General features: G+C 38.9%; 2 protein-coding genes across 2 annotated transcripts; one reads left to right on the forward strand and one right to left on the reverse strand.

Moving 5' to 3' along the window:
* Positions 1 to 3,581: 3,581 nt before the first annotated feature.
* On the reverse strand, positions 3,582 to 7,454 carry LOC101294822. The gene is made up of 8 exons (XM_004292149.1): positions 7,421 to 7,454; positions 7,035 to 7,331; positions 6,208 to 6,407; positions 5,720 to 6,070; positions 5,411 to 5,611; positions 5,212 to 5,282; positions 4,433 to 4,572; positions 3,582 to 4,038 (listed from the first exon to the last, which is right to left on the reverse strand). Exons 1-8 carry the CDS (start codon positions 7,452 to 7,454, stop codon positions 3,698 to 3,700), a joined length of 1,635 nt encoding a protein of 544 aa, XP_004292197.1. The 3' UTR covers positions 3,582 to 3,697.
* A 3,406-nt stretch (positions 7,455 to 10,860) lies between these two features.
* Positions 10,861 to 12,742, forward strand: LOC101305022 (1-aminocyclopropane-1-carboxylate oxidase homolog 1-like). Its single transcript, XM_004289874.1, has 3 exons — positions 10,861 to 11,451; positions 11,549 to 11,870; positions 12,150 to 12,742. The coding sequence occupies exons 1-3, from the start codon at positions 10,916 to 10,918 to the stop codon at positions 12,354 to 12,356; spliced, it is 1,065 nt and encodes a 354-aa protein (XP_004289922.1). The 5' UTR covers positions 10,861 to 10,915; the 3' UTR covers positions 12,357 to 12,742.
* Positions 12,743 to 14,113: the final 1,371 nt, after the last annotated feature.

A 14,113-nucleotide genomic window follows, 5' to 3' on the forward strand; every position in this document is an offset into this window, starting at 1 on the left:
GCTCTCTCTCTCTCTCTCTCTCTCTCTCTCTCTCATGGCTGCCTCAATGTCAACATCGACGTCGGCGACGCCTCAAGGACGAGCACGACGCCTCGGAGAGGATCATGGGGTCGAGCCGCCTCCAACATCTCGGCGGTCGTTGTAGATAAAAGAGAGTGACACCGCCGATCGCTTCGATCGGTTTGCTGTAGATCAACGATCCGCCACCACCGTCCCCATCGATTCCGGCAGTGAAGTTTCCGGCCACTCAACGACTTCATGTAGCTTATGGTGACGACAACGGAGAAGAAGAAGGTTCTAGAGAGAGATGGAAGCCAAACCCGAAGGCTTGGGGGAGGACGAGGAGGCCGGAGAGGCCGATGGAGTCGGAGGGGTGGTGGAGGAGCAATTGGGAGCGGTAGCTGGGATCACAGGTGGAGGAGTCGGCAGAGGAGGACACGTGGCTGTCGTGGAGGCGGGGGACCTGAGCGACGGCGAGGGGGTCGTCGAAGATGTCTTCGCCGACGAGGAGATCGGCGGGGTCAAGGAGGAGGGGGAGGGACTCCAATGAGTGGGGTCTACCTTGGCTGCCGCCGCCGCTGCTCATCGCTTTGTCGTCGTCGTCTTCTTCTTCTTCTCCGATTTGGATTTGAGACTGTGATTTCAACGCTTCTGTGAGAGTGAGTGTGTCACACTTCCGACATTATTTGGACTATGTTTGAGGCCCATTAACAGTGGACCCCACAGCCTGTTAACTCAATTATTGGGTGTCAGTAACTGATTATTGGAGGTCAGTAACTGATTATTGAGGGTCAGTAACCAAGTTATTAGGGGTTAGTAACTGATTATTAGGGGTCAATAACTGATTATTAGGGGTCAGTAACCGAGTTACCGGAATCTGGCGACTGGAGAAAAATGGAGTTACTGAGGGTCAGTAACCAAGTTACCGGTGACCAGAATCCGGCGACCGGGGAAATCCGGCAACCAAAGTCTGGCGACCGGTGACCGGAGTCCGGTGAGGTTCCGGCCAAGTATTCTCTCTTCCACTTTCTCTCTCTATGCATATTTAAGAGGTGAGGGTAAAATAGTCTTAAAATAATATGGTTTGTTAAGACTTTAGTAAAGATTTATGCATTTAGGCATAAAAAAATGAGAGGTTTAAATTAGTACTAAATGAGCATTTTTCCAAAAAAAAATAACTCTTTACAGATCTGCCTTCAACGTTAATGAACAAGAGCCACTGGGAAAACCCTAAAATTATCATGGCTAATTTTAGAAGGCAAGTCAATATTTGAGATTATTTGCTGAATTAATCTGTCTAGCATTCTATCAAAAGAAAATCTATGAAATTTATGAAACCATTTTCCGACCTAAATAGTAACTCATGCATCTACAAAAATTGGAAATGTATGAGGATTTGTAGTAGTTCTACTAATTATTATTATTTTGTATTGAGTAGGTTATCAAGGTTTTCACCAACACCTCATACATATTAATGTAAACGGTAAATCAACTCTATCTTTATTCACAGAATGAATCCACAAATCTTTCCATAAGTAATTTTGATGCAATCCGACACAAAATTTATTCTCTAAACTCACACGAATTTGAACAGTTAGATTTCAAACAATCATGTTAAATGACACAAAATATAAACTAGAATCACATGATCGACTCATCATACAAAGCTTGATTTAACTGAATTGTAAAAATAGACCTTACTCCTCAATCATATATGGTATATCGTAGGATTTAGAAGTTCTACCATATATCCCAGCCAGCTTCTCTTCAACTAGCTAGCCTGTTATCCTTTTATTTTTCTCAAAGGAAATTAGATTGACAGGTGTCTCTCTGACCAGTCAAAAACGACAAAGAGGTGACACGTGGGGGCCAGTGCACGAGTGCGGATGGTTGCTCAAGTTTTCTTTGTTCCAAGTTTCCTCAATCTGGAAGACCAGAACAGAAGTTGAGCTCATGCTACCATGTCACGTCCCTAAAATATATCCACCATGATTGATAAGAAATTCCAGAAACTAACTAATGGGAATTATTAAAAGCAAATGCCAATCACATTCTTGTTCTGCAGAAAGCTGAAACATCAACTTCAAACTGGAAAAGACAAGGGAAGTATTCTCATCTGAAATTGATGACGGATGAGTAAAACACAAGCAGAAAATATAGTTAAAGCCAAGAAGTGTCGAAAAATCAAAGAAACCAAGACTTCAAATCTGATAATATTAACACGAAAGCAACGAAGCTAGGTCCTAAGAGTCACTGTCTAGCAAATCGACTTGCGAATGCTTCATTTTCACAAGGATACAGAGGCGTTACAGCAATTTTGCCCACATAGTTTACTGTTTACATCACATCATCTTTGTCTTTTTGGCTCTCTTGCCTGCCTAATTTGCTTACAGCTGATCTATCTGACTATTTATAGTAATTATAAGTTTTATGTAGTTTGAATAGAGGGCATATCTTCAAAGTCCAAACCATAATATGGGGAATGATCTGAAATCATGAATCAAATCACCTTCTAGTAAGAATAATGAGGACAAATATGATGTTACTTCACTGAGGGCTAATATAATCTAGGAGACAGAGAAGGTTTCGTTTTCAATGGCCAAGTATAGTGATAAAGGATCCAAATTATATAGACCATGACTTTCTTTCAACATAGGGCTAAGAACTTAAGCCACTCTCAACACTCAGCAGAGACGAGATAAAGCTAGGAGAGATGCTAAGGGTGTCTAAGCTAATAGATTAACAAGAGGATGGATAGCTTAAGTTTCAAGAAACTTTCTGCAGAATTTTCATTTGTCAAGAGTCAAGACCCTTTGAAAGTTTGAATTGTGTTAAATCCAGCCAAACACCGACTCTTTGTCTCTGTATGTGGTCAGATGCTAGCTCCACCTATTATCACCATCAGACATTCTTCGTTAATCAATGCTTTTAATCGATATATTAAACATCCTTAACAATGCTGAACAGGGTTCTAGCCAAAAGGACAAAAGAACATAGAGTAAGGTTGGGTTGCTTCCATGCTTCTACAAAACTTGAAGGGGTAGGTCATTTTATGAATTGGGATTTCCTTTTGGTTCCTCGTAGATGTGCTTTTCAGGGTTTTACCTTGATAGTATCCCTATGTAAATAGCTCCATCTTAGATCTGCCTAGGTATGGCTATAATCAATATAACTAATTCTAGCTTGCTTAGAGTTTAGGCATACCTCTCATGGCAGGTGATGGTGGGGAACCTGATCATTACCCAAAAGCTTTTAAAAATTGAAGACCTTCAAAATTGGAATCCATCATCTGAGCCTCAAGTATGACACAAATCTCAAAACGAAATTAGTGATGACAATGAACCAATGAAGATAAGGAAATGCAAAAGGCACTAATTAAAGGAAATAAAGCTAGCCTTCAAATAATAGTGGAAGTAATAACTGATAAGCAGGAACTGGAAGGAGCTACACTGCTTTCACTGCCTACTATTTGGCAAAAACAGTAACAAATCATATACTTCTGCAAACCAGTTACAGTTCCAACTATGCTATGTGTCTACACTGCATAGAACATACAAGAGCATGATACCAACTGAAATATTATTCGAAAGATCATTTTAATTACTCAACAAGTGTCAAAATTACAACTTGAGGTGGTCAATAATTCTGACATCAAGTTACATTTTTACAGGGAACAAATCATAGCACTTTGTTCTGATTAATTATGAGAATTGCCTTCATCATTGGAGGAGGGCAAACCTTTGAGCACATCTCTTAACGCATAATAATGGCTATCACACTTGTGGTCTGATATTAAGTTGCTTGAAAGCACAATCCTCTCAAAATGTTCACCCGGATTCCTCTTCCAAAGTGTGAAATAATCACTAGTATGAGCATCCACATTTCTCTTTAGGTAGTAAACAGTACCTGGTACGAATAACTCCTCAGGCACTCCACTGGCAGCTCCTCCATTTGGACTACCAACAGCAATATCTCTTACAGTTTTTTCGTTTAAAGGAACTCTGGAATCAGTGGGTACCTTCTTTATCATGGGATCATCTGTTCGGACACCAAAAGACAAGTCGGTGAAAAGAAAAAAAAAAAAATACAAAACATATCAAACAAGTCTAACTCAAACTAATGACAAATTCGGTAGATCTGGTCCATATGTTTTACCCCAAAGGTGATAATCCATTTGTTTAGATAGAATAACAGGTGAAACTTGCTCACAATACGCCAAAATTCTAGATATATCTGTGATACTTCCACGACTGACTACCTTCCCAACTACCTTCCCAAAATTCTAGTACAATCTATTTCCTCCCCTACCACATCAGATTATTTAATAGTATCAAAATCCCACAACAAATTTTGTGGCATAAAAGTGGATTTCTGACAGTACAAAAATTATAGCACATTTGTGTACATTGAGAATAAAGAAGGGTGGGTTTACCTGGGGAATCATTATTGCTCTTGAACTTTGTATAATCAGTAAGTTTTGCTGCAACGTCTTGCACCGAAGATACAACCTGCTTTGCATTTGTCACCAAACCTATGACACTTCTCCAGTCTTCCTTCTCAATCACACTCATCCTGTAAAGCATAGGAGAAACAAACAAGGATGAAGTTCGATTGTTTGATAAGCCTATGCAGGGAAAATTAAATGCCCTTGGTCCACCAAATTTATGCTCAAAATCTTATTTTAGCCAGATTGGAATTTAGGCTCAAAATCAGAAGAGAATTTCATGCTGCAAGAAGTGATGAATTTCCACTATAATCCGAATGAGAGAAAAAAACCTATTAGCCTAAGCCTGAAAGAAAAGAACTGGATAATCATTATCATTGCAAGCATACGGAAAGGCTTATCATAGATCTGAGCAAAAAAGTGCACATATTCTTTTTCAAGCAGCAAATTTAGAAGTTTTATCTTTATATAATCACAAAACTTGTGCAGATAGGCATGAAGTATATATGCATATTTCCAGACAGCACACACTTTTATCCAAGTTTAAAAACCTGACTATTTGAATTCTTAAAACTTCATAATGCCTGAGGAATGAAGCAAGTAACTTAACAGGTAAAGTATTAATTGCTAGCAATGATCAATCATGATAATCAAGTTGTTACTTAATTGGTATACAGCAATCTGGTCCTCAAATCACTTGTGCCTAATTGTTCTCAACATATGTTAAAATAAGGATGATGACCATAAAAAGATGCTAATTTACTTACCAATCAGTTTGAAGAATTTCATCCCTCAACCTTTTAAGAGATGCTACACTAAGTCTAGGTATAATATCATCCTGCATAATATTAAATTTGTAAAAATATGAGAAGGGAAATATAATGAACAAAGCAAAGAAACATGGGGTAAAGGATTATAATGCAACTGATTATCTTAACGACCAGATAATCAAAAGTATCTACTCACCTGCATCACAACAGTTCTGACATAACCAGAGCAGCTTTCAGCAAGCTCTTTGGAGACACAAGGTGGCGCTGCATATCCGACAGCAGAAACAATCTCTGGGCTAAACCCTAGCTCCTTGTACGATTTTTTACGGAGCATTATTGCTAGTAGAGCAGCTGTAGCACCTCCAAGAGAATGACCCACAAGCCTTAACTTAAATCCCTGTTAATAAAGTGGGGCTCAACTACAGCCAACAATGACAACAAAATCCTCAAACAAGATACAACTTCAAGAGGAAAGAATAAGGAACTCAAGTTATAAAATCACCACCTCATACTTCTCCAAGCACTTCTTTATATATCCCATTTCATGAGTAAGAAACCAACGGGCAGCTTCTGCAGTGCCGAAGTGGGTTGAAAACCCTTCAAAAGTGACATCACCATCACTTGAAGAAACAACGTCAGTAATAAGGTCATACACAGTATGAGTTCCACGGATTCCTAGAATCACAAGTTTTCTACGAGTATCAATCCCTATATAATAACCCGGCCTCATGACATTAGAATTTTTGACAAACTTCAAGACATTGCTTTCTCGAAGCATGCAGTTCCTTGCGAGAGCAGCAGTATTGTCCTTATAACAACCTTTCGCCAACTCGACATGGTAAATAAGGTCTTGTACCTAAACACACAAAAAAGAATCCCTAATTACTACTAAGAAGTATGTTTATATCAGACTAAAGCTGAATCTAAATTATAATGTGTTTAGAGTAAGTAGAAGGAAGGAAGCATTGTAAAGTGAAAAGGTCATCAAATTACCAATCTATCTGATGAGACCTGAACACCATTAATATTCTCAAATGGATTTACAGACGATTGACGAAGATAAATAAGAAATAAACCCACGGTGAGATCACTCAAACTCCAATCTTGAATGCCTGTCTTACTGTGTTGGATGCTTGAAATGATCTCCGATACGGATCGAGTACTTGGCGGGGGTTTGTTTGCCACTGCATTCCCTGCAATTTTCAATATTCAACACCTTCATCCCCAACTCACCGACACTTACACCTAACACTAATTCATTCCATACAACCACAAACTCATACATTCCAAGTACACAAACTTATTCAAAACCAACTCCAGGTGAAGCTTTCAAATGACAATAGCAACTGAAACTAATACTGTCAATTCATTCAAAACCATCAACTGAAACTTTCAAATAACATAAATTCACTCAAGACCATCTCCAACTGAAACATCAATCACAGCTCATGTTCTATACAATCACCTTCAAGCAAACCTCAAGCCAAAACTTTCAATCTACACTAATTCATCCAGAACCAACTCAAAATTTTCTAATTACAAAAATTCGAAAACCAACTCGAACTGACACTTCCAAATAACACACACATACACAACAACTCAACCTGACCATTTCTCATACCACAATTCCAACCAAAACCAAAACTTTCAAACAACACAAAATAACATACACACACATTCACCCAAAAAAAAAAACACACGGCACACACTCATTTAACTCAACCTGACCATTTCCCATAACCCAATTTCAACCAAAACCAAAACTTTCAAACAACACAAAATCCACCTAAACCCAACTTCCAAACTCACTGAAAACACACCTGTTGGGCCAGCCAGAGCCCACCTGCACAACTGCAGAGCCGGCTCAAGCGCCTTTGGAAGCCATGAAACCTCCAACTTTTTCTCCTTAATCTCGCTCAAATCATCATCCCCACTACTCCAACCACCAATGCCATCCTTTCTACGCCTCAACGAAGCTTCAACAGCAACACTCGATTCTTTGAGTGCGTCTGAATCAACCTTGTCTGCTTTCGACCGTTGCGATTGAAACCGATTCACGAAGCTGTATATCAACCTCCGGTACGATTCCTCTCTCTTTATCAAGCTCCGGGTGAAATCTGAAACAGTAAAAAGTAAATAAAGATTTGATCTTTTGGATCGTGGGAGAAGAATGAGAGTAAAGTTTGAAGCTTTATTGGGGGCTTACGTGTATTGCATAGGAGACGCTTCACTGAATGCATGGCGGTTTCAATTGAAGCAGTGAGGAGAGACGGAGAGAAGAGAAAGCTTTAGAAGGTTTAAGGCGGTCGACACTTGACATGAGCGGTGGCCATCGAAGCCAAATGCTTGGGAAACAGAGGACTCAAGTTGAGATTGTGTTCTTAGGAACGTGTCTTTTTGGTCTTTTTCATGGGTTGCCAAACTGGGCCGGGTCGGGCCGGTTTAAATAATTTCAGGCTTTATTCGAACGCATAAATCAAATACCCAAAGGTAATGATTCCCGATTTTCATGAGCGAGCGTCTAGTGCACCATATGATTAACCTCAGTACGATAAAGCTATCAATTCCAAAAAAAAAAAAAGAAGCATAAGAATGGCAAATTGGTACTCATGTATTCGAATGTCACTTTTGGAATTCAGGTACAGTTAAGGTTAGATGGTAGATCTTCTGACTAATGGTGTGACGTGCACTTTTATGATGTCTCTTCACATTGATATATATCATATGCCTGAATTTGTAAAGTTAAGACTCTTGCCACTTCTCCAAAACATATTTCAATGGCTATGCGCATAATTTATCACGAGTTATTTCTGAGTCTTATAAGCCGTGCTCCACAATCATTGGGTTTATCCAACAATAGTTAAAATCAATCCCAGGCCCAAAGCGCAAAAGCCAGTCTACTGGGCTTGTTCACCAAAGGCCCGCTGAAGCAAGTAAACCCTAAACCGTTGCCTCCCCTATAATTACCCATCTCCAGGGTTTCGATCGCATCGCTTTCTCACACACCGCACAGCAGCCTGCCACCTCTGTAGGCTGTAGCTGAGATTTCTTCATTTTTTTTTCAGAAATCGATTCTTTATCAAATGTTTTGTTTTGTGTATTTGTTTGTGGAGAATGAGATGAGGATGATGATTTGAACTTGTTTCCCTATTGGTTTGATCGCCGGCATGATGGCGGAACTATGTATTAGCTCTATCTGACTCGTCTTTTCTCCCCACAATTTTTTATTTTGTATTTTTGATTGTTAAAGTTTGTAAATTGGTCTTGAGCGCTTGTGATTCTTCTGGGTTTAGAGGGATGATTGAGAATGAGATGATGATTTGAACTTTTATGTTCCCTATTGGTTTGATTTGCCGCCATGATGGCATCAATGTATTAGCTCTATCTGATCATTCTCAATCGTTTATCTCACTCTTTTCTGCGGAGTTTAGATCCCAACTTTTATATACCTGTTCGGTCTATGTACCTGTTCGGTTTGATTGATAACATTATCTGTGATTCAAGATTGTTTTTTCTTTTCTTCAACCCCATTACCTTAGAATTTTAGAATTTGGCTGTTTTGTTTGGAATCATGTTTCTTCAATTTGCTTTGATGTGTTATGACCATTGTATTGAGTATCTGGCCGCCTAGTCATCCTTATTCAAGCAAAAGGTTTCAACTTATATGACATTCAAGCAATATAAATTCTAGAGAAGCCGGATCAAATACTTTAACCAACCCCCAATACATAAATTGATGTGATAAATTTAGAGTACGGGTCTTGGTGCATTAGCAGATGGTTTCTTAAGTGAAGGTGAACAATGTCTCTTGTGTTTGGTTTTGAATCTGGAATTTCATGTACTCGATACAAAATGCTTCTTTGACGGCCATCTTATGTTTCAAAAGCCAAAAAAATGCAGATGGTACAAAATTGGTTTATTTGTTTTTAATATTATCATTTGTGAGCTAATACAAGCCGGCATTCATGAAAGAACTGGTAAATGGTGGACTGAAATGAAAGCAAATCACTCCTAAAAGATAATAATGTTGCAGTCTGAATGGTAATAACTGCACATTGTGCAACGAACTCTGGTCCTCTGGTATGTAATAGGGGTGAAGTGCAAATGCCGCATTTTTTTGAACTGTACCCTCCTGTGCTTACTGCTTAACACATAGTGAATGGTAGAGTGGAGTTATTCCTAGAATAGATGGTAACGGAAAACTGGCCTTGTCATGAATTGTTGCAAGCTTAAATGGGGTTGGTTTGTTTCTGTGGGAAGTCACTTTACGTGGTGTGGTTCAGATCACTATTGCGCAGTATTGCTAGAATTTGTTGTCAAAATGCCTCACCAAAAATAGTATGATTCACATTCATCATGAAGATAAGCTCATCATTTTCAACTTTTGTGACGCATTGTCCTTTGCTTGGTTTTGAAGAATTGAAGGCTTTCTTCGTGTTCTTTACAGCATAACGTTTAAAGACGTTTTTATGCACATTTTCAGAGGATGAGCTCACAAAGATGACTTTAAATCAGTAGATCCTCTTATTTCAAGAATCGATCATATCAGCACGATCCGAACTCAATGAGTCCATAACACCACCCCACCCCCCTCTCTCCAAAGTGCTGTATGGATCGCTAATTAGTTTACCTACTACTAATTCAGCAGCACCAACCAGAATGATTAGCACGTACCTATTACTAATTCCGCGACCTACCATCCACTCTGCTTTTGTTCAGAGAGGCCTTGAATTGAATTCTTTGTAGGACCATCTAACACTGCTTTTACAGTTAAGCACGCTTTGATTTCTTTTTCATAAACAAGTCTCAGTTGTGGTTAGCACTTAGCAATTAGCACAACACTAAAACGAGGTTCAGCATTCAGCACCAAAAGAAATATTAAAGAACGACTAAGCAAAACAAAGAGAACACCCACCCTATTACAACTCAACCAAATATCATCATCATCAATACCGTAATAATGTGACTACTCTCTCACCTTGTTATCGGTTTAGACCCGGACGTTATTTGGGTTCCTACATATTACCGTCGGTTCATAATGTTCTTGGGTTATTGGGTTGATCTGAATACTCTTCCGCAATACCATAATAGTGTATAGCCAAAGTCATGATGACATAGATATATTTCATGTCATAAGCTTATTGATGGCTGAAAACTTCCTCTACTCGGTTCAAAACTTCAAACATCGCCTTCAATTTCTTTCTGAACAAAATTACCCTTTTAAATGTTAAGGTACGAGTTGTTTCCATCATTTTACAAGTTCCATTCCATATCGCTCATATCGAAAGAGAATCAGGGCACCCAATAAGACTTACACATGATACATAGAGGAAAATATATCTAATTATGTAGAACCAACCCACTCACTCAAATGGAACCCACTTACTACCTATAGTCCATACTCCATACTTGATATGTCGTCCTTGTCAATCGTTCCAAAAAGGAAATTCCAATGTAGATAGGACTGGTGGGAGTTGGTGTTGAATGAAGGGGTTGTAGTTTACGCTTTTTTCAGACTAAACTTTGGAATCAAGTCTGAGTCATCTGTATCTTCGCCTTTTTAGTTTAATAATAAGCAAGAAACATTTTATGGACACACTACACCTACTTCTCTATCTTTCTCCTATATATGATCGAAGGAGTCCATACTCATCTTCAACCTGCAGACTTGTTCTTGGCTAACAATATTCCAAACACTAAGATGGCAGCGGTTGTGGATTATGATCTGCGTGAGAAGGAGCTGAAGGCATTCGACGAAAGCAAAGCTGGCGTCAAAGGATTTGTAGACGCTGGAGTGACCAAGCTCCCAGGCATGTTCATGCATCCTCCAGAGAATCTGCTGAACTCTCCATTCCCGGGAGAAGAAGAGCAGTATCAGAAAGTTCGTAGCCTACAATTTCCGGTGATTGATCTTAGCGGTTTTGATAACAGCGAGAAGAGAAAAGAAATCATCAATGACATAAACAAAGCAGCTGAATCATGGGGATTCTTTCAGCTGGTGAACCATGGAATCCCACTTGAAGCTATGGAGGGGATCCAGAGAAGTATCCGAGAGTTTCATGAGCTTCCCCAGGAGGAGAAGGCCAAGTGGTACTCGCGCGATTTTACGAAGAAGGTTAACTTCTTCAGCTTTCATGGAGATTTGAAGGTGACGACGCCAGCTGACTGGAGGGATACCTTGTCATGCAAGGTCCTAGAAGACCCGAAAAGCTTTGAAGAAATACCACAAGTTTGCAGGTGTGATCTTCTGCTACTACAATCATCACTAAATTTGTTTACTCTTTTGAGAATTTCAAACAAACAAGGGACTAACATGAGTCATTTTAATTTGCAGAGGAGAAGTGAGTGAGTATATGAAACACATCGATGGAGTGCTACAGAAGTTATCTGAGTTATTTTCAGAAGCTTTAGGTCTTAGTAGTGATTATCTTGCAAGCACAAGGTGCTTCAGAGCGAGGTCATTGGCGTGCCACTATTTCCCGATATGCCCGGAACCCCATCTGACCATGGGGGGAACTAAGCATACGGACCTCGGCTTTCTGACGTTGCTCCTCCAAGACAGCGTCGGCGGCCTACAAGTTCGTCATCAAGGTTTTTGGATTGATGTTCCTCCGGTGAAGGGAGCTTTGCTAGCAAATCTTGCTGACATGATGGAGGTGTGTACCTTTCTTTGCTTAATGAAATTTTGATCATATATTGCTACTCATAGTTGGAATCATATGTAGCTAGACATGCTTTTGATTCATCATGTCTATGATTAACTTCTCAACAAGTGGTTACATGCTCATCAAGTCATTCTCGTATATTATAGCTAGCTAGCCATGCTTTTGATTCAATCGTAAAACTATATATTTGGTCCGATCATTAGTGTCGTATATCGATTGATTGAACATAATTAGTCGTATATCTTATTTATTTTGCTTTGCTTTGTGCAGATAGTTACAAATGGTAAGTTTAAGAGCGTGGAACACAGAGTTTTGTTGAAACCAACTGTGGAGCCTCGTATCTCAATTGCATGTTTCTTGAGTACAGACGACCTCGAAAAATCATATGGGCCGATAAAAGAGCTCATATCGGAAGACAATCCGCCGAAGTTCAGCGAAGTCAAATTCGGAGAATACATGAAAAAGTATAAACTATAAATTACAAGAAAGGACGAATGGTGAACTCTGCATTTTCTCAATTTAGAGTATTGTGTTGGTATGCGACAATCATGTCGAATTTTCAAAGTTATGGAGAGTCGGGTGTATGCATCATCATCTTTGAATATTTCATATAATTAAGAGAGTAATAATTGTTTTGATGTTCTATTTGTGTATTAAATTTGAACATGAAAACATCAAGCTTTAATATGCCCTTAAGAATTAGAGAAGCTGACATTTTCTAGCTATATGGGTATCATGTCGTGAACCTCAAACAAAGTTTGGTACGGTGAAGAAGAGATATGAATTAATTCAATCTCTTAGTTATAATAGGACAATGAAAAACTTACACACAGGTAATTACGATTGCCGCTACATTGTCACGGTACGACGTCGAAACATTTTGTTTCAAGGGATGAAGAATATCATAAACTCATACGACTCCATTGAGTCAGTACTACCAGGCAAAACATATATCGATCAGAACTTCCGGAGGGTTGAGTACACAGAGTTCCAACCGTAATAATCTCCATTTTAAGTCTCATGCAAGAAACAGAAACAAAACAGATATTTGTTGTATACCTTAACCCTCATATTGAACTATATATCGAAAGAGTCTTGGTACACTCGATTGGACTTGCAGATTTTATCTTCATCTTTTATTTATAGTTTGATTGTCAATTCGGATATTGTTTGAATGTCAATTCGGATATTGTTTGAATGTCCATTCGAACATGATTAACTATCTCTCTCCATCTATCATATAGTACACGATAAACACAAGCATGTACAGGCTATATATGTTATTTACTAGTCATATAGTACAGTGCTGGCTTTCGGTTAACTGTCGGTGCATGCCGTAGTCTCTGTAGTCGGATCATTATGGAGTAAACTGTTCTTGTTATGGCGAAGGTGAAATACATAAAATTAAAGAATAAAGAAGGTGAACTATCACATATATATTGAGGATCTGAGTGTGGATTCATTTCTGGCAACACCAAAATATTCCTTTAGGCAAGCTGATGATGACATACATGCATTTTCATGGCATAAACTCATTGCTGAAAATTATACTTTTATTGCTGAAAATCTCCTCTGCTCAGTTCAAACATGCATGCATCATATATTCACCTTCAATTTCAATCTGACAAATGACTACAATAGTATTAGGTACGAGTGCAAGAGAAACTATCCGAAGCTTTAGGGCTTAATAGTGATTGTCTTGCAAGCACAGGGGGTGCTTCAAATCGAGGTCATTGGCGTGCGCCTATATGCACGGAACCCCATCTGACTATGGGAGCAACCAAGCATTCGGACCTTTCCTAGCTTTCTCACATTGCTCCTCCAAGACAGTGTTGGCGGCCTACAATTTCTTCATCAAGATGTTTGGATTCATATTCCTCCGGTGAAGGAGCTTTGCTAGCAAATATTGCTGACATGATGCAGGAGGTGAAATATTCTTTGCTTAATGAAATTTTAATCATATATTTCTGCGCTCAATTAGGATCATAGCTAGACATGCGTTTGATTCATCATGTCTATGATTAACTTAATATTGCAACAAGTTGTTGCATGCTCCCTAATTAAGTCATCATCAAGCATTACAGCTAGCTATATACAGCTATGCTTTAGAGTTTTGCTTATTTGTTTATCATTTTCTTTTTTCATGTTGATGTGAAGGGGCACTATATATATATATATATACGTCCTTTTATTACTATATTATTTGGTTCGATCATTAGTGTAGTATATCGATT

The sequence above is a fragment of the Fragaria vesca genome, linkage group LG2, assembly GCF_000184155.1.
Source record: "Fragaria vesca subsp. vesca linkage group LG2, FraVesHawaii_1.0, whole genome shotgun sequence".
NCBI classification, from domain to species: Eukaryota; Viridiplantae; Streptophyta; class Magnoliopsida; order Rosales; family Rosaceae; genus Fragaria; species Fragaria vesca.